The sequence below is a fragment of the Microtus pennsylvanicus genome, chromosome 6 (genome assembly GCF_037038515.1).
Source record: "Microtus pennsylvanicus isolate mMicPen1 chromosome 6, mMicPen1.hap1, whole genome shotgun sequence".
Classification (NCBI taxonomy): Eukaryota; Metazoa; Chordata; class Mammalia; order Rodentia; family Cricetidae; genus Microtus; species Microtus pennsylvanicus.
The window spans coordinates 50,141,051-50,165,947 of NC_134584.1; the positions used below are offsets into that span (position 1 = coordinate 50,141,051).

Sequence of the window (24,897 nt, forward strand, 5' to 3'; positions counted from 1 at the left end):
TTTTTCATGCCGCAATCCCGCGGCGTTACATCTGCTGGCTGCACACAGTTCACAGCTTGCAAATGACAGAAAACTTTGGGCTTCTTTCTTATTCTGGTCACCAACTCTCTCCATGTATGGAATCACTTTAATTGTCCTTAATAACTGCTCTTAATTTGTTAAACAAAGCATATTTGTCAGTATCTAAGTAGGCGACAGTACACACTGAACCAGAGCAGGATGCTTTGCAGAACCAGTGAGGTAGTGCGACCAATTCCTGAGAAGCCAGCAGTAGCCAGGACTGCTCACTTCTCTACTCAGCTTCCCTCTTGCCACGCAGCTGCAACCACGACACCTGCTGGCCAATAAAGATTATTATGCCTACCCCAATTCACTGTAACTGCCTAAGGCAGGTAAGTATTATTGAATTTTGGAAGTTATATGATGACTGACAATATTACCGTTCATGAATTTAGTAACAATTTTGCTTACAATATGGATTATATTCTGCAAGGCTTATGTGATTTTCCTTACACATCCATCTATTTGATTTTGGGTATTAGCTTTATTTTTCATATTATATCTTTAAGAAAATGGTTTGATAACAGAGCCAAGAATAAGGCACTTTTAGAAATGGTACAGTCTTTACAGACTAATAATGAACAGCTAGCTGAAAAAAATTAATACTATTGAAAAGGATAAAATTAATTTGACAAAATCCAATCCATGTCAAAGGTTGCTGATAAATTATCTGAAAGTATTCATACTGTTGAATTTAACAATCAGAATTGGTTGAAAAGTTATGATAGGTTAATGGACAAGGTATCTCTCCAGGAAGGCAATATGAACACAATCCAAATAATGTCCACGGATGAGACATTATCTTTACTGGACAAATTTCATACTTTGGAATCATAAGTGCAGAATGAGGACCAGAAGCTAATTGAATCAACGAGAGCACTGGAATAGCACACAGAACTGGAGATTCACACTTTCCAAAAGGCAGTGATAAAAAGATTAGAAACGAATGAGGAAATTATTAGAAATAATGAGCAGGAAGAGAAGGTACAAGGACAGGATTTAGCCTCACCAGTATGTGCCAGAGCCCAGGATGACTTACCCAGGGTTTTAGCTGCCTATCCAATAATATCATCTCAGAAGCCATCTGGTACTAAATACCCTAAAATATTCAAAGAATGTAAATACTAACCTATAGGTATGAGAGAACTAAAGAAAATTAAGCAAACAATAGTATCTTATGGATTTAACTCTCCATTTGTTGGGGGAAATACTGAAAACATGGGCTTCAAGTAACAAGGCTACATCACATGATTGACCTCAATTAGTCTCAGCAGTCCTAGAAGATGGACCCAAGTTGCCATTGAAATGCAATTGGCAAGAAGAGGCAACAATTTTAGAATACAGGGAAAAGCAAATGGCTTCCCAAGATCAAATTCTTGGCAAGGGCTATTGCTCAAACCTGCAGGACCAGGCTCTCTATGACAAACGCACCTTGTACCTATGAAGCAGAGCAGCTTTAAATTCTTGGGACAGGATTCAGGAACTAGAAAAGAGAAATGAATCATATGCCAGGGTTAAACAGGGCCAGAGAGAACCCTTTGGCGATGTTTTTAAAAGATTAGCTAAGGCTCTATAAGTAGGAGTAACCAACCCAGAAGCTAGATATGTACATATTGACTCTCTGGCTTTTGAAAATGCCAACATAGAATGAAAAAGATATTTGGGCCTGTAAAGGTCAGATCAGCACCAACAGATGAATGGATCCTGCATACAATGAATGTTGAGATATTTGACTATAGTACTGAGGCTTGGGTAGGAGAAGCAATTTCCAATGGTATGAAGAGACACCAAATTGCCAAAAGTTATAATTGTTGTGGAATAGGACATCTGAGAAGGGATTGTAGGCAAGGAATTACTAGAAATAAGGTCTCCTCTGGGAATGGTAAGATTAGATGGTCTCAACTTTCTGGAATATGTAGGAGACATGGCAAAGGCTGACATTGAAACAAGGAATGTAGGTAAACAAAAGGCAGACAAGGCAACCCTATATCATCAAGAAACTCCTTGGAGGGGCCTCTTGCAGGCCCCCAAGTCAAATGTGGTCCAGTCATTCCCAGTCACTTAAAACTTAAACTCACTTAAAAATAAAAACTGTTTTTGGAATTGGACAATGACTATCCTTCTCTAAATCTAAGCAAGTTGTTAAAAGAAAAATTCAGAGTTTCTGACTCATGTCAGGAGCCATGCAGTATGAGACAGAAAGAATGATTTACTTTTCTCTATACCTATTTTGTCTATATTGTATCTTTCATTGAATATATGTCTATATGAATAATGTTTAAGTTTTCCATTATGGCCAATATATTTTCCTGCCATAGTCTTTGAAGTTTCCAGAAAGAAGATGGGACCCCACAATAACGACTCCACCTGGTTGATATGATATCATGATGCTGATAGTGCTACTGTAAGACTGGTTTTGGGCAGCAGCTGCTCAAAATAGTTCCAACTTGATTAGCTTACATGGTGCATGCTCTTACAATGTTCTGGCCAGAACTCTAAATAAGAACTTCAGAAAAGCCCTATTGACTACCCAGAGACCATTTGCAATTATATCAGACAGTAATCTTGAAACTTAACCATCATTTTAATTTTACAGGATCCCATAGAAAGAACATCACTCCCATGACAGCTGGAAGTAATTTTAGAAGATGACAGACCTCCTCCCAAAAAACTTTGTCCGCAGAGTTAGTGACATCATTTAGGGGTTGATTATTGCTGGTATAGGGTTGGGATGAAAATTATATAGGCTTGGGGATCTCAAAGAAGAAGGCAAATTGAATGGGATAATAGTTAATTAGGATGAGGTTTCTCACACTAATAATAATAATAATAGTGAATAATAGAGTGAATACTTGTGAGCTATTATTTATAAACAATTTACATTGGTATAGATTCTTATATATTGATACAAATTCAAATTATTTTAGGTATATTGAGTATGCGCCTATGTCTGTTTATACTATTTGTACACCTATGCCAAGTTATTTTGTCAGATTGTATGCATGCATGTTTCTACCTCTGTTTAAGACATTTTGTATATTGACACAACTGTAGGATATATTTATCATATTGCATTATCCATTTCTACCTCTGATCAAGATACACAGTGTTTACCTTTTGAGGTCACTGTCCTCATTTATTGCACATTTGTTTAAAGATTGTTTAATATTCTGATATGAAGTCTTAGTGTTTAAGTTATACAGATATTAAGTATTATATATCAATAGTCATCCATGTTGGTCATACTTATAGTTAGACTAATCAGGTTCTTTACATACATAGAGATTGTATTCTGCATAGATAAGTAATCTTCAACCACTTCAAAGAACTGTAGAATACGGAATTGAAATAACTTAGGGTTCTGTTAATGTGAAGCATGATTGCTCCTGGCAGCACCGATCTATTCCTGAGAGAACATTGGGCACAGGAGACTTGGAGCTTATTTTCTTCTTGGCAAAACTGCCCTTTGGGCAAGGAACTGCCTATGCCTTGACCACTGGCAAAATGCACAGTGTCTGGACTAGACAAGCAGGATACAAGAAAAAAGACTGCCAAACCTTGTCAAGATAGGGTAATACAGTTTTGAAACTTTTTCTGCCTCTGAAAATGGTCTGTCAGTTACTCTAGGCCTTAGCCAAAGTTGGCTGCTCCAATATTGCAAATGAGACTTTGGGTGATTGCTCAGTAGTGAGTTGTTTCTGTCATCTACTGCACATTTTGGAAGCTGCTTGATTTCACTTACTGCCTACTCAAGTAATATTATCTCCCTTCTCAGGCCTCCAAAGGGGTTGAAGATTAGATAGTCATAGTTATTTTCCTCTTATGATTTAGCTAAGCCATTTCCCATACAAGACTTAGACTCCATAGGATAGAATAATTATTGAAACTTTTAGTCCTTGCTTAATATTGTTTATACTGGTTGTAATTCTAATTTTTACACTTGATATCAGTTCTTATTCTATATAGTTTTATATTGGGTTTGGAAAGGGGGAGGTGATAGGAACCTTCTTCAGCCAAGACCTTTGAGAGGCTGGACCAGGTGGGACATGACTTTGGGTACCAAAAGACCAATGGAACCTCCCTCTTAGCCTTTTTCCACCTGGATGTTGGATCCCATTCCTGTTTCCTCGTTGTGATTCATGAGTTTTACTTTTAATAAAGAAAACCTTAGTATACCCTATTTAGAGTTAGTATGGGATTATTTGATTTGTATTCCCCCATCTGATGCATTCTGCATCAATACTTCAAATACCTGTCCTCCACAAAATTGAAAATGGACAATTTTCTGGATATGTATCACAGATCAAAATTAAATCAAGACCAGATAATCAAATTAAATAGACCTATAATGGCTAAGGAAATAGAAACAGTCATCAAAAGTCTCCCCCCCAATGGTAATAAAACATATTCACAGCATACAGAGGGGAATCCCATATCAGATGATAGTACAGGTGTGTATCACCATACTCAACAAGAGTAGAATGTATTAGGAAATTAGGTATTTAGTACAGGTGTGTATCACCATACTCAACAAGAGTAGAATGTATTAGGAAATTAGGTATTTAGTACAGGTGTGTATCACCATACTCAACAAGAGTAGAATGTATTAGGAAATTAGGTATTTAGTACAGGTGTGTATCACCATACTCAACAAGAGTAGAATGTATTAGGAAATTAGGTATTTGGTACAGGTGTGTATCACCATACTCAACAAGAGTAGAATGTATTAGGAAATTAGGTATTTAGTACAGGCGTGTATCACCATACTCAACAAGAGTAGAATGTATTAGGAAATTAGGTATTTAGTACAGGTTTGTACCACCATACTCAACAAGAGTAGAATGTATTAGGAAATTAGGTATTTAGTACAGGTGTGTATCACCATACTCAACAAGAGTAGAATGTATTAGGAAATTAGGTATTTAGTACAGGCGTGTACCACCATACTCAACAAGAGTAGAATGTATTAGGAAATTAGGTTTTTAGAACTGCCAGTAGCCTTCAGCTGCATCTGCTACTTCTGGATGACAGGAGAGAAGGGCACTATCCATTTCCAGAAGATAGTCAAGCGTTTGGACTGAGGGTGCCTTTCCTTCACAGCATTAATCACCCTCAGATCCTCTTCATCCAGGAGCCAACTGAGCATCTCCAGCCTGGTGAGGCTGGGCAGTCGGGACACACACTGACTCAGAGCCTTGACAGTGGTGGCCTGAACTTGGATGCGTTCTGGGAGACTCCTGCAGATGTTCAGCACCTGCAAGTTTGGCAGGTTGTCCAAAATTTGAAAGAAATTTCTGTACCCTTCCTCTGTGATCTTGTGATTCACTGAAAGGTCTAAGGTCTCAAGTTTCTGGAAAGCTCTGCTGGTCGCTCCCTTGGCTGGAAAACAAAACATTCATGAAAACAAAATCCTAAGGACTTCAATAATGGTGACACGTTATTGGTACCACTCCCACACCACGACGAAGAATGTGGGACATTCTGAACACGATGTCTTAGAGACTGTTCTTAGACAGCACTAAACAGGGTATTTAAGTGGGCTCCTAGAGGTGAAACACGTGGTTCCGAGTTTGCATGGGCTCCCCTGTGTCCTGTCTCCCCGTAATGCGCTCAGCCACCCGAGAGCGCCATATCTAATAAAACAATGGACATTTTGATTTGAACTAATTGGACTTCTTTGTGCTGGCAGAGCTGCCTTTTGTGTTATTTTTTCTTAACACTGTGCACCAAGCTTATAGATATAAGGCAAACTAGAAATGTAAGGAAGGTAGACAAGGTAGCAGAGTTTCATTGATTAACTGATTGATTAATTGATTGAATGACTTTTTGAGGTAGTTGGGATTGAACTCAGGACCTCACACTATCTAAATGAGTACCGCTGCACTGAATCTCCAGCTCCACAGCTGGAGACTTAGACACACCGTCTGGGGTCAACTATGACAGAAGGAATGGAAGCTACCTCAAGGAGAGAATGTCCTTAGCTCCTCCTTTGAGGGTTAATCACGTGGGGGCTAGGAGACCACACTTAGGAGGATAGGTTCACCTTAAGACAACGAGCTTTTCTTCCCAGAATTCCTAGAGCATTGTCTATCAGTCAGGCCTCCATTAGGTTTGGTGGGGTCTTCCTAGCTTTCTGAAATCCATATAAAAAAGGGGCAAAATATCTTTTTCCTAATTCTGTCTTTTTCTTTCAGGTGCTGGTCAATCTGAAAGACACTCCTCAACTAAAGCTCTTACCCACGAGAATCATCAGTGTCTAATGTAAGAAATGGAGAACACCTACTGCAGCTAGAATGTGAAGCAACCTCTGTGGAGGGAGAAAATGGATACAATACCACAGAGATCTTTGCTCCTTTGCTTATTTGTTTGTGCTCAACATCTCATGGAACCCAGCCTAACCTTGAACCAGGAAATTCTTGAGTCTCCCAAGTGTTGAATCACAAGCATATGACACATCTAACCAAAAATGTGGTTTTAATCAATCTATGTGAGGTAACTCAGAAATTCCACCCCTAGAAATAATTAAACATGTACATTGTATGAGAATGTTCTTAGAAGCACCCACAGAAACCATCGCTAGGAACAACTCAAGTGTCCATTGAATGGACACATAGAGTGCAGACATGGTCAGATAATGGAGTAATGACACACAGTGAAATAAACGTCCTCTGGTCACATGTGTTACTATGAATATAAAACATAGACACATTTTCAGGCAACACGGACAGTGCCTATGGCATAGGATCCTCTTAACATGAAAAGTCTCGTGGCAAATGAATCTCTGGTGAAGGAGAGCAGTGAAGCGGTCATTTGTTGTTTTTCATTAAATGCAGTGGCTGCCCGTTAATCAATCGCTGCCCTAATCGGCAACTGTTCAGAAGCACTGGCCACAGCCAGGCAGGAATTCTGTACCCTCAGGCACCGTCTCTACCAAGGCCTCTAAAGGAAACTTTATCTAGATGTCTATCCCTCTACAGAACTGGGGATTCAAAGGTTGAGGTAAAATTCTGCACACTCAGAAAGGCTGAATAGCAAGCAACTCATCCAACTCACATTTCCTGGAAAACCAGGCATAAATCTGCTCGGCCCCCACTTAAGAAGCCTAGCTACACATGGTTCCTCCCTGCCACTTCCTGTCAGCTAGTGGCTGGCTCAACCTCCTGACCCCAGCTTAGTTTTATTTGCAAGCAAATGCAACATGTAATTGTACTGTTAACAAAAGCAGCACAAAAATTAACACATTTACACAGTTATAATAATATTCCCGAGCAGTCTATGGAGGAAGTGGAGGGTGCACATGGAAAATGTGGCGTCTGGGCACTGGGGAAGGTCTGTGTCATCATCTGGTTGACCCTACACTTAGTGGATAACAACATTTTCAGCAATGTGAGCAGGAAAATTGATCCAGTTCTATACTCCAAGGTGTTGCACTTTGTTTACATATTATCAATGTTTAATTGCCTAACAGCATCTGCCAGGTGCCTGAAACACCAAGTGTCAGAAAACAGATTTACTGGTCCTGTGTGTGTGTGAGAGAGAGAGGCACTGGGTTCAATTCTGAGCACTGGGAAAACAAACTACAGGTGGATGGCTTCTATACCTCTCTAAAAAAAAGGCTGTTGACCTTGCCAGTTCGACCAGGGTGAACCTGAGGCTGGACACGAGAGGAAACACTGGTTGTGGACATGAGGAACAGTTTAGAAGACTTTCCCATCCTAGACATTTGCAGCAGACAGCTCCAATGACGCCACTGCTTCCACACAGGGGAACCCTTTCCCAGGGAAACTCACCGATCTCCATCACACTGTCGTCATCCAAGGTGTGGTGAAAGGCAAGAACTCGGAGACACTGAAGCTGCAGACACTGCCGGACAATCAGTCTGGCCACTTGCTGGATCCCGTCCCCAGTGGGAAGGAGCAGTTCCTCCAGGTTCCTGAGAGAACCCAGAGCCTGGGCTGAGGGAGACACCACAAAGCCATCCTCAGCAGCTGTCCCATCGTGAGCAGCTATGACCTGGACATCTGCAGCCTAGGAGCCCCACCCTCCTGGTCACTTCCTCTTCACGGAAAAGAGAAGGGGTCAGGACATGGCTGTTCCTGCCTCTCTCTGCAGCTGGCTCCTCCATCCTCCCTAACCTGTCTCTCAGCACAAGTCCAGGCTGTCTCCCCTTTTCTGCTCTCTCTTCTTAACTGCGGCCTCCACTGCAGGTCACTCTCCTAGCTGCACTCTTCAGCCTGTTCCCCTGCCATCTGCCTCCTGCCATCACTCTGAGGACATCCACCCTCCTCACTAAAGCACGGTCCACTACTCTGACAGCCTTCCACCCCTCATCCAATTCCCCTTAGCGTATACTCTGTAGATCACTGAGTCTCTACTTCTGTGGCCTCACAGAAACTAATTAGAAGACTTTCTGGCATGAAGTAATATTCCAGATTAATCTTTGGCTTTCCCCAACTCTGTGTAGCCCTGGCTAGCCTGGAACTCTCTTTGTAGACCAGGCTGGCCTGAAACTCACAGAGATTCACCTACCATTGCCTCTCAAATACTGGGATTAAAGGCATTCACCACAACTGCCTGGTTAGTTAATAAATTTATTTCTTTTATTTTTATCTCATGTGCATTGGTGTCTTCCTGTATATATGCCCCTGTGAGGTGTTGGGTCCCCTGGACCTGGAGATACAGACAGTTGTGAAATGTTATATGGGTGCTGGGAATTGAACCCTCAGATCCTCTGGAATTTCAGTCAGTGCTCTTAAGTGCTCTTAACCACTGAGCCATCTCTCCAGCCAACGTAAGCTGATGAATTTTAAAAAGGAGAACATACCTTCATGAGATGGGGGCAGCTCTCAGACTGGCACAGGAATCTGGACACTTGCCTCCTGACTGGTCTGGTGCACCCTGGGGTGTGGCCTTTCCCTGGGGTGCTCATCTTCCCCATCTCTTTTCTGTTTATGTTCATTTACTTATGTTAGGTTTGTGTTTGGTGGATGGGCATCCACGTGTCACAGAGCATTGTGGGGTCAAAGGACAACTTATAGGAGCTGTTTCTCTCCTTCCACCATGTGAGCCACAGGGATCTAACTTTGGTCCTTGGACTTGACGTGACACATTTACCAGCTGAGCCGTCTGGCCTCCCCACCCGCTTTTTCAATGCTTGTAAATTCTTTCTTCAGTAGTGAGGAACCTGGCTCTCATACTTCATGTCTGATTGCACAATACTGTGTGATACACGTTAGTCGTTCTGGTGCCTGATTCTGTCCCTGCTATTTGGACACATTGAATTATGCATCTACCATCCCCACAACAAAAGACATGCAGGGACACATGAGCATGTACACGTTCAGACATACATACGCACGTTGTCTCCGCAGAAACGGAGAGAAAGAAGCAAGAAGACACCCGGGCTCTCCTTATGCACAGTAAAGGCTGAGCAGAGCTGTGAAGCTAGAGCTCTGTTCCTATAGCAACCTTGTCCCCTCTTTTTAACCTTTTAGAGCGTTTCCCATAAACACTATTTTCAAAATCATTTCTTCCTTCTTTTTTCCCCTTTGCTTTGGTTTTTGGAAACAGGGTTTTTTGATTGGCCTTGGCTTTCTTTTAACTTGCTCTGTACCCTATGATGGCCTCAAACTCAGAGATCTTATTGCCTCTTCCTTCGGAGTGGATGAGGGACAGATGAATTGGCACAGTGTGATCATGACCACATTCTCTCCTAAGAAGCCAGTGAGTCTGAGAACAGTGCATTTAACGAGATCAAGTGTGAGGATGTGTGGGACCTACAGTGACGGCATCTGGGGGTGATACTGGGCATCACTATGGTGTCCTCCTAAGGACCAGCATGGCTGGTACAGCAAACCCTCTGTATCAGCAAATTTCACCAGCCACTGGTTCAATTTTTAAAAATCGTGTCTGTGCCAAACGTGTACAGACATTTCTCCCTCATCATTATTCCCAGAACATCACAGAGTAACACCTGTTTACATAGCATTTACATGGCATTAGGCACTGTAAGCAGTCGAGAGATGGTTTAAAATATATGGAAGATATATGGGGTCATGGGCAAACATTGCACCATTTTACATGACAGAGTGAAGGATCTCCTAGTGCTAACATCAGCAGAGGTCCTGGACGCAGCTGCCGTGGATGTCAAGGGACACAGCTCACTTTGTCATGGGTTCACTGAAGAAGGATGAGGAGAGAAACACTGTTTTATAAACTTACCAAATGTTTCTGATGTTTCCTTATCTGGAATTTGTTGACATGTAAGTTTTAATATCTTCAGTGAAACAAACTTTGGCAAAGTAGTGACTAGCAAAGGGAAAATAAATTTAGTTAGTTCAGATAAGTTTCCTGTGACATGGAGGAATACTGTGGAAATAAGAGTATCTCAAAGTGATAAAGGTGACATGATATTCCGATTGAATTACTATGACTAGGCACAGGGAATGTTTACATTGTAGACACAGATCACTTCACTGCTGGGAAAGCCTCACTGAAGTCAGTGCTGTCACGGTTTCTGTGACATCAGTTGCATCTGAACTCTAGAGTATTTAATGACTTTGTACACAGGAGCACCTGAAGTCAACACTGTATCGTTCTTACCAAATGGCATGGTTTCAAAGCGTGGTCCAGAAAACTCAATCTCTCTGAGTTTCTTGCAGGAAGCAAGCGCAGTCACGAGAGACTCAAAATCCGAAAAGAAAGTATCTTTCAGACGGAAAACATGAAGATTTGGAGAGTTCTGAATCAATTTAACTGGAAAAGATGAAGGAGTTTCAGAAATTAGAGAAGGTTACAAATTCGTATTCAATCTGGCCTCCCAATCCATAATCTCCAGCCACACCAATTAAACAGGCAGTGACGCAGTGATCTAGTGCTCAGGCCACGGTGGGCGTGTGCTCAGCTTCTGCAGCTGACTAGAGAGCAGATGACCTGGGCAAGTTCCTGGCCCTCTCTGGATCAGTTTTCTCTTCTCCTTATTTCACCTTCAGCATCAGCACCCTGATGTCTCTGTGTTTACATACTGCCCTGACACAGCAGGAATTCTTAACAGAGAAATGAAAAAGAGAGGACAACTCTGAAGCACAACTTAAAAAATATGTAAACTTATTTATTTGTCTACATGTATACGGTATTTGGGGTGTCATCCATGTGCCACAGCACATATGCAAAGTTCAGGGGAAAGTGGGAGAATTGGCTGCTTCCTTCCACAATATGGATCTGTGGGGTTGAGGTCATCAGACTTGGCAGCAAGTACCTTTTCTGCTGATCGATCTTCCCAACCTACAAAATATTTTTGTTTGTTTCTTTTGTTTATTTTCAGATAACGTCTCTCTGGAAGACTGTAAATAACTCCATTTATAGATATAAACTGGCTTTGATGTTGTGATAATCCTCCTGCCTCAGCCTCCCAAATTCTGGGGCTACAGGCATGAACTACCATGCCTCACTCTGGCCCCATTTTTACATTTCTTTAGCACTCAGTGTTCAGCGTTTTTCAAATTAAGGATCTGATGGTGCCTGAGTCACTTGCTAAATGCCATGTTCTAGAAAGATGGCTGCACAGCTGTCCACCAACAGGAGCCTGGGGTGGAGGGAAATGGAGAAAAGGTTCAGGTGTCCCCATGTCAGATTTCCTTTTCGATCAGCAGGCAGATCTGCAATTCCACTAAAACAACAGCAAAAGAAAAGAACCCCACAAACTGCTGTGGAGAGGAAGTGTGCTGGGAGTTTAAAGCTCAGGCCGTGGACTCAAATCTTCTCCTTTGAGAAAGCATTTTCTCAGCTGGACAAACCCGAGCAGTCTCTGACCTCAATTTCCCAGTTGAAAACCAGCAACAATCATTGGGGGGGGGGGGAATGAAGGGTGAGTTAGCCTTTGTGAAGAGCTCAGAAGAGTCACAGACATGTCAAGATCTTGAGGTTACAAATGATTGCCTGCCCTCTTCAAGAGGAAGAGCGCTGTTCCTACACCTTCCCCAGGACATGGTTCATGCTCTATGGCCCACAGATGTTTTAGCTACTGATGATTTAATGATTCTAACAATTATCAGCTAAGTAGCTTTTCCAGCTGAAACACGACTTGGGAGATCCAGGCACTATCCTTACCCAGTTTGGAGATGTCAGACTCTGTGGAAGTTTCGATGCATAACTTCTCCATGTGGTGGAGGCTTGGGAAATCTCCAGGGATGACTGAAAGCACATCTGGTTTGCCAGTTAGTCTCACAGAGAGTTCTTTCAGGTTTGGGAACTTGTCCAAGTTACTGAAGAGTTGATCTGAAAAGCAGCACAGTTCCCATCACTCAAGAGTACAAAGTGGGAGTTCCAACTGTGCTTTGATTTTTAGATCATTTCATAAGAAGACTTCTCAGAGATTTTAACATTAAGAAGCACATCCATGAAGATCCTGCATCTGCTGGTCATATATAGGAGAATGCCTGTGCTGTTCTCTAGATTCACAAAATAAATATCAGGGCTCCCCAGCCAACAGTTTGGGACCAAACTGGTTTTTCATGCAAAAAAAAATACAATTGGAGCTCAACATATATAAAAATATAACTCAGAATCAGTGATGATGGTGTACAAGAAACCAGAGGCCTTGAACTAGACTCATAGCAATGAACATCCGCAAGTAAAGCTGATTGGACAAAATGATATAATGGTGACACCGTGACTCCCAATGCCACCAGGACAAATGAAGAAGTACTGGAGAGGTGGGAAAGATGGAGGTGCGAAGAGGTTTTTTTGCTGTAGTATTTTTTTCCTTTTGGTCTTTTGTTTTTCTCTGTGGTTCATTTGTTCTGGTTTGGTTTGTGTTACAGAATATTTATTTAACTATGTAAAGTTGTATTGCTAATTTACCTTGCCTACCTAAGGCACCTGATTGGTCTAGTAAAAAGCTCAATGGCCAATAGAGAGGGAGGTGGTTTAGGCAGAATTTCCAGGCAGGAAGAGTAAGTAGGAGGAGGAATTTCAGTTTGAGGAAGAAAGAAAAGGAGAAAACTGGAAGACACAAGGGGTCAGCCAGTCAGACACAGAGGAAACAGAAAAGTAAAACATACAGAATGAAAGATAGGTTAAAGCCCCAGGTAAATTGTAGATGAATAGAAACAGGTTAAATCAAGTTACAAGACCTAGTGGGACAAGTCTAAGCTAAGTCCGAGCATTCATAATTAATAAGTCTCTGTGTCATTATTTGGGAGCTGGTTGGTGGCCCCCCAAAATTTAACTACAGGTTTGTTTTGAAGCCAGGCAAATGGTAAGACTGGGAGGTAAGCAAGTTAAGGTGCATATTGTGAAATTCCCAAAGATCCAATAAAGAACTTATGTTTAAAAGAAAGGAAAAAAGAGGATGATAGAGAGCAAAGCATACTAGAGCATATAGCAGGCTGTTGATGATCAAAGCTTTGTGACAACGACTACAAAATTTACAAATCAAATATTTATGGTGGTATAAAAACTTGGAAATGAACTGAAGGAGAGATAAGTCAAGTCTAGGAGCTGAAAAGATGGCTCAGCAATCAAGAGCTCTTGCTTTGCAGAGGACCCCAGTGAGGTTCCCAGCACCCTCATCAGGCAGCACACAACAGCCTGTAACCAACGCTCCAAGGATCTGCCATTCTCTTCTGAACTCTGAGTTACTCACATACATGAACATGAACACATACATACACAAAAAATAATAATAAAATAAAATCAATATATAAAAAATCATTATAAAGGCTATTAAAAAGATCAAATATTGCTTAGAGCAGTGGTTCTCGACCTTCCTAATGCTGCAACCATTTAATTTAGTTCCTCATGTTGTGCTGACTTCCAACCATAAAATTATTTTAGTTGCTACTTCCTAACTGTAATTTTGCTGCTGTTATGGACCATAATGCAAAGGTCTGATATGTCTGATGATCTTAGGCGACCGATCCTTGTGAAAGGGTCGTTCCACTTCTCTTAGGAATCGTTTGGCACACAGATTATCCCTGCTGCCATCTTAGAAGAAGACATAAATATTTACTTGTATAAAAAATCCTCTGCAGAGCTAAATCCCCTCCTCCTTCATGCAGCCAGGGTGCAGACAATTCTACATTATTGTCTTACCCACAGACCATCATTTACCGATAACAAGCAATCCAAACGTATTAACAACCTTGAGAGAAGAATGAGGAAGAGAGGGATGGTAATGTTTTCCTAGTTTTGTCTGAGTGACGTCAAATCCATCCTGTGATTCAGGGCCTTTCACTGATTTATACACTGCCCTAAACAGTGAAAGTGATCAGATCTCTTCTTTCAAGACACGTTTATGACCTTGTGCCTGAGAAGCTTCATTCATCTAAAACTCAGAACGAGAAAACAGTGTCAGCCAGAATGGGTATGTGACACTCAGGGTTACCTGGTAACTGGTTTGTTCCTGAGACCTCAAGAGTCTGCAGGGCAGGCAGGGTAAGAAGCAGCTCCTGTTCTGCTGTGCTGAGCTCCAGTCCACACACGGAGCACTTGGTGACAGAGGACTTCTGCAGCTCCAGAGCAGGGCGGATGCTTTCAAGAAAGCCATTGCTGTGGTTCAAAAGGAGTTCGATATTCTGTGATGCTGAGAAGACTTCCATTAGGAACTGGAGCAGTGCTTCGTCTGCGGGATCCATGTTGACCACTGCAACTTCCAGCCTAGGGATCTTGTACTGCTTGGGTGACAGTTTCCAATAGCCAGCACTGATGTTGGGTGGATGCAGAGGTTGGCTGTTCATAAAATTCCTCACATTATCTTCATTTTCAGCTAAATTTTTCTCCCATTCCTTCATATGTTCAAAGGCAGGAGCGTAGTCCTCATCTACTGTTGGTGGCTGTAACGTTTCCAAACATTTTTCCATGACTGAGTAACCTAGTCTGGGTGGCATTTTCTTTCCATGTATGAAGACTTTTACACTCCTCAAGAGTAGCAGGCTCTCTGGGTTGTCCTCAAAGTACTGGAAATTGAGGACATTCAAAGCCAGTGTTCTCCCTCGAAGGAACTGTGAAATAATTGGAGAACATGCAGCGACCGTGTTGCTTACATAGGCGATGTTTAGAGCAATGCTCAGCAGATGTTCTGAGATGATTGAGGAAAAAGCTTCAGGAGATACCTGCCACATTTCTTTAATTAACTTCATCATCTGAGGAGTTTTTTGATGGAGCTTCCCATAATCCTCATCTTCAGACATGTTCTCCAGCGACTCTTTATCATCCACCAACTGAAGCAAGTGAGACACAACCATTGGCGCTGCCTTTGATGAAGGGTGGCTGGAGACATACTTCAAAAAATTGTTGTAGACACCCATAGCCTTCAAGGGTGAGTTAATCTGTCTCAAATAATCAAGTCCCAGATCTTGGTCTTCCTTCCTTTCTGAACTCAGGAGTTCAGTCAGCCTCATGGCAGCAAGAAATTCTTGGAACAAAGGACTTAGGAACCGATAGACTGGGCTCAGTCTCTGGGCTGTGAATTTACTCATCAGGCAGCTGGTCAGATCTTCATCTTCATCGACTCCTGCTTCTGTGAGGTCCTCACTACTGAACTCAAAGCAAGATGAGAAAAGCCCTCTCAAGGCCAGCTGACCACACGAGGACACAGTGGCCTTGAGAGGCTCAGGTGTAGTCTTGTGCTGTAAGGAAAGATATTTCATATAGAGCTTGAAAACTTCCACATCGTGAAAGGACTGGTCAGAAGGATTTTGAAACCAGTCAGTACAGACTGCTGCCACGAAGAGGGGGGTTTTGTGAATTCCCTGCAAATCCACATTCTTTCCAAAGTATACCATAAAGTTTTCCACACGGGTTATATCACGTGAGAAGAACTTCCTTAGTACAGAGACAGTATTATAGAAAGGAAACTCTTGGATCTCTAGGATTGTGTCTAGGTATGGGCGGATGGCCCTAGCCCTGTTTGTATGGACAGCGATCAATAGGCAGGTTCGTGACAAGTAGTTTTTTGTAATCAGTGTTTGTATGGCTTGGGGCAGTGAGTCCATCCCATGGTAGTCATCCAACAGGAACAGCACCCGGTGCCTTAGCTGCTGTATACTGCTGCTCAGGCACACGTCACTAACGCATCCTCCTGCCTCTAGGAGTTGGGCGCCGATGATGTCGGCCAGCCCCTGGTCTGGTCTGGTGGACCTCAGGGAGATGTAGAAGACCAGCTGGAACCTGTTCAGCAGGGGACAGCATCCTGATGCCCAGAGGAAAGCTGTTTTCTTCAGGAAGGTTGTCTTCCCACTGCCGGTCTCCCCCTCCACACACATGACAGAGCTGAGGTTGGTGAAGACCTCAGGAAGCATCATGGCCTCTTGCACTGGCCTGCTGATGTGCTTTGAGACGATGGACAGATCACACCCAAGCAAGTGGTCAGTGCCTAGGCTGGAACACACCTCTGGCAAATCCATGTGGCGGAAAGTGGCTTTGGTGTAGGCTCCTCTCAGCTGCTCACTCAGACTCTTTGCCTCTTGAAACCACTGGGCTTCCCTGCGAGCCAGGTCTGTGGAGAGGAGACAGGCACCACTGGATGGACATTCACTTCCCTGGGCTTCACTTGGAGCATCATCTGTGGAGGGAAGAAGGGAGACCCCGTAGGAGATGCAGTCAAACCCCTCGATCCTAAATCTGTGGTGTCTGTTACATTGTTCTGCCTGTTTGCTAGGGACAGATTAGGACTTTCCTCCAATGTCCATGATCTCTCTTTAGAACCTCTCAGACCTTTTTATAGCATCAGAATATGAGGCCATGTGTCCAAGTGTTCTCTTTGACCTGGGGACTTAGACATAATGTGTGCTTATCAAGAATACTCTGCCATTTCAACTTATTGTTTAAGATCTCAGGAAACTGGCTTGCTGCACAAAGCCTTTAATGCTGCCTGGTTGGGACCTGACACAAGGGCTGTGTCATTAGTCCTTAATTCTCAAGATGTCACAGGAATGCTGACACGCTCTCCACCACAGTACTCTCCGTGTCTGTTCTTTCCTCTCTAGAGCTCCCTGGACAATCACAAATACACTTTCCTCTCACATCCCTAGGTACAAACACACACAATCCCATGTTGCTTTCCAGTGCTTACCGGCCATGGTGGAGTGAACTGCCGCTGGGTCCCCATGATTGCTTTCCCCTGTGCTGTCCTTTGAACGAGAATCCATTATTAAATCAAAACTGGGTCTTAAATCAAGATTGGATATTATGTTATCACTGATAACATAATCAATATTATCAACCAAATTGATAATACAATCAATCAAAACCCAACATCTTCTAAACACAGCCTACACTCGGTGCTGACTGAAGGAAGAGTGCTTCAGATGTGAAAGAGTTGATCTCACACGTCTGCAAGAGTGTGTTCCTAGATGGTGAATGCATGGGATATACATCCTCTCTATGGGTGAGTGCTGTGGGGGTAGTCAAAATTGTAGCGTCTAGAACAAGAATGGTCCTGCAAAAACATTAAGTATTACCTGTATCCTTTGTCATTAGCCACTACATGTTTCATATCAATGCTGGAAAGCAGAAAGGTTATCACACACACACACACACACACACACACACACACACACACACACACTTTTGTGGGGTTCTGTTTTGTATTTAGAGAGTCTCATGTGGTATAGGCGGTTCTGGAATTCCATATGTTGCCAAGGTAGCGCTGAACTCTTCATCCTCCTTCCTCAGTTTCCCAAACCTGGTATCATAATCATGTGCCTCCCACACCCCAGGCTTCATTGCTTCATTGTCATTTTTCTTTTTTCTTTTCTGAAACTCCAAACATGTTTCTCCATTCCCAGTTTTGTTCAGTGTTGAAGATTGTGTGTGTGTGTGTGTGTGTTGGTGAACATCTAACTACTGAGCTACATCCCCTGCACTTTTAGTTCCATTTTCAAATTTCCAAATATAAGATCTTTATTAAGTGAACCTGAAATCGCTCTGCTGTTTTGTTTTCCTCTACTCTTCTTCTGTTATTTTGTCGGTGTTTGTTTTGTTTTTTGAGGTGGTGTCTTATACTGTTGTCCAGGCTAATGTTGAATGCCTGACAATTCTCCTGCCTCAGATCCCAGATTGCTGTCTTACAGACATGCACCACCATGCCCGGCTTTGTTCTCTCTCTGTGGGATGAGAAACCGCGTACTCATTACAACAATGTGAGGTGGTTTGTGTCAGCAATGAACTGACAGTCTCATAGAAACATCTGGGGTCAGATTATTGTCTGACTTCATGATTTAGCTGAGCATTTGAATGTGTTAAGAAACATGTCTGGAGACCGGGGATACAGCTGACACACAGATTCCTTGCGTAGCTCACACAATACCTTGGGTTTGATCTCTTGAATTGCAGCAAAGAAGAAAAGTTAAATAGGAATGGTGGCATACAATTGTAATTCCAGCATTTGGAAGGTTGAGGCAGGAGGATCATAAATTCATAGCCAGTCTGGGATTTAAACACAGTAAGTTCAAAGTCAGCTTAGGCTACATAGTAAGAAACTGTCCCTAACAAAACTGCAAACAAACAAAATAAAACGTGCCTTGCAAATCCCCAAAGAAGTTAAGAAGCCAAACCTACTGCCCTCCAGTGATCACAGAGGGGGCCCAGTCTGGATGTTAACAGAAGTAAGAATTTCTAAAAGAATTTCAACAACAGAATTCTCATAGGAGAAGGGGTTGGCTGTGTGTTTCACAAAGCTAGTTAGTGTGTGTCCCTTGTCCACCCGAAGTTCCTGTGTGCATTTATCACTTGCTAGTGCTTATTAGATAGCTGTAGAATTTATTTAATTATGACACATTTACAACTGGCAATTGCTCATCAAAACAGTGTTCAATTATGGGATCATACTCTGCTGAGTCAGAGAAGGGACGGGGTCTATTACCATGGATTCCAGAAGTGCACAGTGGCTCTGAAGGGCTGGACTCATTTCTGCAGAGGACTTCATGTTTTGGAGAAAGACACAGCTAAACAGAGGAGATAAAAGCAATAAAATCGTTCCACGCAAGTAAGCATTTGTGTTGGGTTTTTAAGAAATGTGAAGATTTGTGGCCAAGAATGAAGTAGAAAACTAACATTTTCAGTGATTCTGTCAGTGTTGGGTCATATGAGACATTCACACTGTTGCTTTTAATAACATGCTGAAAGTGGTTTGTAAAGTACGGATAGCCAGTGAAAGTGTTGGGATTAGTACACAGTTAATGCTTGACCATGAAACCAGGTAAAGTGAGCTTGAAAAATAAAGAACAGTAACCCAGCACTGTGGGAGTAGAGGCATGAGAATCACTGGGGCTTGCTGGATGCTAGCTAGCTCACGTTCAGTGAGAGAGCCTGTCTCAGGGGAAAAAGATGGGGCTTAAAGAAGAGGAAGCTTGCAGAGGGTGATGGCGCACACGTTTAAATCCAGCATTCCAGAGGCAGAGACAAGCAGATCTCTGAGCTTAAGACCAGCCTGGTCTACAGAGTGAGTTCCAGGACAGTCAGGGCTACACAGAGAACCCTGCCTCAAAAAAAAAAATAGGGGTTGGGGTGTTTATGTCTCCCTTTGCTCTCTATGTAGTATGCACAGTTCATATACTTGTACATACACACCCAAACCTAGTGGCAATACAGGGATTAATAGAAATGGGTTAATGTTAGATATAAGAGCTGGCTAGGAATATACCTAAGCCATTGGCCCCAAAGCTAGAGTGAAAAAACTAAAAAAGGCCAGTGAAAGAAATACAGTTTGACCCTTAAACCAGAGCTAACTCTATCCCAGACTATCTGAACACAAAACCAAGTAATGTCTGAGTAGGAAAACCAACCAATCCCTGAGCAGGAAACCACCAGTCCCTGAAAACAAAATCTAGCACCTGACCCTGAACCCTGAACTAGTCAAAGAAATACATCTGAAAACTGAGCCAGTAGAAAAACCACTTTAGCCCTAAACCCGGAACCAAAGAAACACACCCTTACTCTAAAACTGGAGTCAAAGAAACACACCTCAGCTCTAGAACCAGAGTTACTGAGAGAAATATGTCTTATCCTTGAAAAGGTTAAAAAAGGCCAGCGAAAGAAACATGGTTTGGCCCTGAAACCAGAAGCAACTCTGCCCCTGCCAAACTAAACCAACTGATCCCTGATCAGGGAAACTAATGAACCCCTGAGCAGAAAAATCTTCTCCCTGGGAAAACTCCATCCTAAGAAGCCCTATATACACCCCTCTGCAAGTTCTTTTGTGGGTTGTCCTTTCCTACCCTGGCAGAAGCATCCACCCTCCTGGACTCCTCCTTCCCTAATAAATCCCTTAAAAGGGTTTGGGTGAAGATCTTTTGCTGGTGCAGAGCAGAAGAACCTTTGCTGAGATGTTCCCTTAGGGAGCTGAGCAGAAAAAGAAGAACCTTGCTGAGAAGCTTCCCTTGGATGGGGGAGGGGGCTGAGCAAAAAAAAAAAAAAAAGGAAGAACCTTTGCCAAGATGTTCCCTTAGGGAGGCTGAGCAGAAAGAAAAAAACAAAACAAACAAACAAACAAAAACCCATAAGAAACAGCTACGTCTGCTGGGAAACTCCCTTTAGAGTGGATAACTTTTTTACCAGAGGAAGAGGAGATTGCTACATTTCTCCAGTGGGCTCCCTATAGCAGAGTAAAGCAGAAGTAACATCTTGGGCCTGAACAGAGCAGAGCAGAGCAGAAGAAATGGATCGTTCTGTTCTGATGTTCCCTAGGGGAACAGAGTAGAGCTCCGCTGTACTGGCTTTCTCGTGGGGAGGAGCAGGATTGCTACCCCCTGCAGGAGACCAGGCCCCGGCACACTCCAGCTCCAGGTATAGCCTGACTTCCCGACAAGCCAGGATACCTTTCCCTCCAGAGCTGTCCCTTCACAGTTCCAGGTATAGCCTGACTTTCCAATGAATCAGATTACCTCTCCCTCCATGCATCTCCCTACAACACTTGAAAAAAACAAAACTCTCTTGATAGTCTAGAGCAAGTTCTAAATACAACTAGATTGCCTCCCAATTTACCATCACAGGGATTAAAAAGAAGGTCCCTATGTTCCCAACAATTTAGTACATTCTACATCAAAAGAAAAAAGAAAAAAATGGGTCCTGGAAAAACGACTCAGTGCAAGAGCATTTGCTGCCCATACAGAGGACCAGGTTTGGTTCCCAACACCCATATCAGATAGATCACAACCTCGAGCAACTCTAATTCTAGGGGATCCAATGCCCTCTTTGACCTCTGTATATGTAAGTAGTGCACAGATATACATGCAGGCAAAACATCCATGCACATAAAAGCAAATATTTTAAAAATAAGTAAAAGAAAAAGGGAAATGATTTGAGGAGCTTCTACTTTCAAAATTAGATGGAAATATTCCATCTATTTATTTATTTAAGTTGAGGATAGGTCTTGTTACGTAGCCCTGGGTTGGTCCCAAACATGTGATTTTAGAAGGAAGCAGACTATGGGGAGCAAGAGGGGGATAAGAGGGTAATTGGAGGATGATGGTGAACAGGATTGTAATACACTGTATGGATATGTAAAAGTCAAAATGTATGTGTATGAAAATGCCCTTATATATAATTAACATATGCTAACAAAATATTTAAAATTACTTTTAAAAATTTTGGATATTATTCCTATTCAATTTAAAGGCTAAATAATTGTTTAAAACTTTACATTTAAGTTAGGCAGGTGGTAGTGCACTCCTTTTATCCCAGCACTTAGGAGGCAGAGGCAGGCAGATCTCTGTGAGTATGAGGTCAGCCTGATATATAGAGTGAGTTACAGGCCAGCTAGGGCTACACAGAGAAAAAAAAGTTTAAGTTTCAAAAAACTTAAACTAGAAAAGAAACTTTACATTTAAAAGTTACATAATTAGACTTAAATACTTCTAATGCAAAGACAATTTAGTGCAATTTCAGGTATGCATTCAATGCACACAGGACACAACTGTGCAACTGAACAAAGACTGCAGAGACATAACACTGTTACAGATTTTCATGCCTTCAAAATGATACCATAGCAAAAGATTTTTATTTCTCATTTACAAGTGATATCTTTTTAAAATAGATTGATTTTACACAATTCATAATTTAATAAAATATTTAATATAATTTAATATAATTCTATTTAAAATAAAACAAAGCTATTTTTTTCTTCCTTCATCTTTCTGAGCCTAGGATTCCAAGTGTCTGCCTCTGTGTGCAGAAATACTCACTTTTCAGTCTGTATATATTGATATTTATCTCTGGAAAGTCCAATTACTTAGTGAAAACAACAAATTTTGTTTTGCAACTGAACATTTCCAGAGTCTTTTTATGTGTGGGAAAAATATAAAAATAAACTTGAAGATTGACAGAAAAGAGGACAAGAGCATCTCAATAGGAAAGGGATTGCCTAGTGTGCCCAAATCATTGGTTCCATTTCCAACACCGGGAAAAAAAAAACTTGGAAAATCCTAGACAATAGCAATAGAAAACCCCAAAGGATTATAGAAGGAGAAGAATAGGAAAACTAGTTTGATAAAAAAACAACCAGAAAAGTGGGGAGTTGTCAGACATGGTGGTACCTCCCTTTAGTGCCAGCACTTGGGAAGCAGAGGCAGGAGGATCATGGATTCCAGTCCTATTCTGCTAGATAGCATTTCTACAATAGTCTGGGCTACATGGAGAGATCCTGTCTTTAGAAGTGTGTATATGAACACAACCAAAACCAATATCTAAATACAATGAGAAAAAAGGTATTCTGGAAGGGTGTCATGGGAGGAAAGAAATGAAGATCTGAGCATGAATCCTTCACAATAGGAACCAAAGGAGTGTCCAGAGACTATCCACAGGAAAATTGTAGACAAGAGGGAATTCAAGGTCAATAGAATTCATCTTACTCACTTGGGGAAAAACTTGGTGTGCTCTTCTAATGGGTTGTCACCTTCTTCCCAATTACACATACACCCTTCACAGGAAAAACACCGGACAGTGTCTTTTTTGCCTAGAATAAGGGAATATGGTCAGTTCAACCGCACATACACCTGTCAACTCTCAAGCACATAGCTTTAGATTTCTCTAGTGAAATCCCAATTACATCGCCGATTGGATTGTGTGGCAAAGTCATGCACAGGTCACCAGGGGCAAAGCTCACACAGGACTTTGGTCATTCAATGGGTGGTGGTCAGCAACAGTCACTGAATGCTCCTGAGTATAATGTGCTTTGATGAACACCCTCTCCCAAATCAGCCATCCTGAAAGATTTGCCATCAGAATCTGAAACAGAAGCTCCAAGAGAGCCAAGATTTCTGTCTGATTTGGACACCAGTGACTTTCACAGACATTGGTAATCAATAAGTATTTGTTTAATGAATTAGTCAGAAAGAATATACTTGTAGCTGGGGGTAAGTAGAAGAACAAATATAAAAGCCTCTATACAAGCTAGATTATGAAGAATCACTTGTCTCTTCTCACATTATTGGGCTGTGTGATAAAGCTTTTGTACACTGTAAAGATTTGTCACTCATATTGGTTTAGTTAAACATTGATTGGTCAGTATCCAGGCAGGAAGGATAGGTATGGCAACCACACTAAGAGAATTCTGGGAAGAGGAAAGGCAGAGATGCAGTCACCAGTAAGACACAGAGGAAATAAGATGAGAATGCTTTATTGAGAAAAGGTACCAAGCCACATGACTAAACATAAATAAGAATTATGGGTTAATTTAAGAAGTAAGAGGTAGTTAGTAAAAAGCCTGAGTAATAGACCAAACCATACATATATTTATAGTATATATTATTATTATTATTATTATTAATATAAGCCTCTGTATGTTTCTTTGGGACTGAAAGGTTATGGAACAGGCAGGACAAAAACTTTCATCTACAAATGGTGCCCAACGTGGGACAAGAATTACCACATAAAGCCAGAGAAAGCTTAACAAAAAGAATTCTAGACAGACAAGAACAGAGTCAAACACAGCTTCTTGGTAACCATCTTTTCTCTAGTAGGCTCTGTTTGCTACAGGCAATCAGAAGTGTGGCTCCTTTAAGAGAGGCTTCCTGACTCAGCTTTAGTAGCAAACACCTTGCAGCTCTTTTAAGAGGCCCTGCCACTAAACAATTCAATGGTGTTTATGAGCTGGCAGCATGCTTCTTGGTGGTAGCAGGGACCTACAGAGCTGTGGCAATAAACATGGCTCCTGCCAGTACCTCCATCATGAAGCTAGACTCTCAGAAATCTAAGAAATAGGGTAGAACCTAAAGAAGAAAAAATAGCTATCCAAAAATAATCACCAAACAAAGTAAAATCTGACTGATGACACCACTTAAATTTGTAAAATCTCACTACCTGAACATACATACCACCTTACTTCTCCATATACGGGCAGACCCAACTCAAAAATCATAGCTGGCTTTGGAGTTGGACTGTGATTCTCTCCTTCTCTAAATCCAAGCATGTTGTTAAAAGAAAAACTCACTTTCTGTCTCATATTAGGAGAGACACCTGGTGTGAGACAGAAGAAAAAAATCTAGGGACTAAAGTTATCAAAACCCTGCTTTTACAAATTCTCCTTCTTCCCATACCTATTTTTGTCTTTGTGGGGCCTTTCTTTGAATACATGTCTCTCAAAATTCAAACTTTCCATTTGATATGAATAATGTTTAAGTTTTCCACAGTGGACAATAAATTTACCTACAATAATCTCTGAAGTCTCCAGGAAAAAGATGGGGCTCTACAATAATGATGAAACCTGGTTCATATAATGTCATTCAGCTGATAGCACCACTTAAAGATCAGCTTTGGACTAAAAACTGCTCAGCATAATTTTGAGGTGGCTAGTTGAGCTGATCCAGCCTTACAGACTACTCTAGCCAGGATGAGACA

At 41.8% G+C, this 24,897-nt stretch overlaps 1 protein-coding gene across 2 annotated transcripts in view; it reads right to left on the bottom strand.

The window, feature by feature from the left end:
• Positions 1 to 581: 581 nt before the first annotated feature.
• Positions 582 to 24,897, bottom strand: part of LOC142851963 (baculoviral IAP repeat-containing protein 1a-like) — a 36,810-nt gene continuing 12,494 nt past the window's right edge. The window contains exons 7-15 of one of the 2 annotated variants that reach the window (XM_075976211.1): positions 22,915 to 23,014; positions 18,926 to 19,007; positions 17,135 to 17,192; positions 14,447 to 16,558; positions 12,169 to 12,336; positions 10,663 to 10,815; positions 10,282 to 10,368; positions 7,851 to 8,015; positions 582 to 5,439 (exon numbers count right to left, since the gene is read on the bottom strand). In XM_075976211.1, the coding sequence (XP_075832326.1) occupies positions 5,075 to 5,439; positions 7,851 to 8,015; positions 10,282 to 10,368; positions 10,663 to 10,815; positions 12,169 to 12,336; positions 14,447 to 16,558; positions 17,135 to 17,192; positions 18,926 to 19,007; positions 22,915 to 23,014 (3,290 nt within the window). In that variant the 3' untranslated portion in view covers positions 582 to 5,074. Of the gene's footprint in view, positions 5,440 to 7,850; positions 8,016 to 10,281; positions 10,369 to 10,662; positions 10,816 to 12,168; positions 12,337 to 14,446; positions 16,625 to 17,134; positions 17,193 to 18,925; positions 19,008 to 22,914; positions 23,015 to 24,897 lie in introns of both variants that reach the window. The other variant, XM_075976209.1, reaches the window with a different exon arrangement.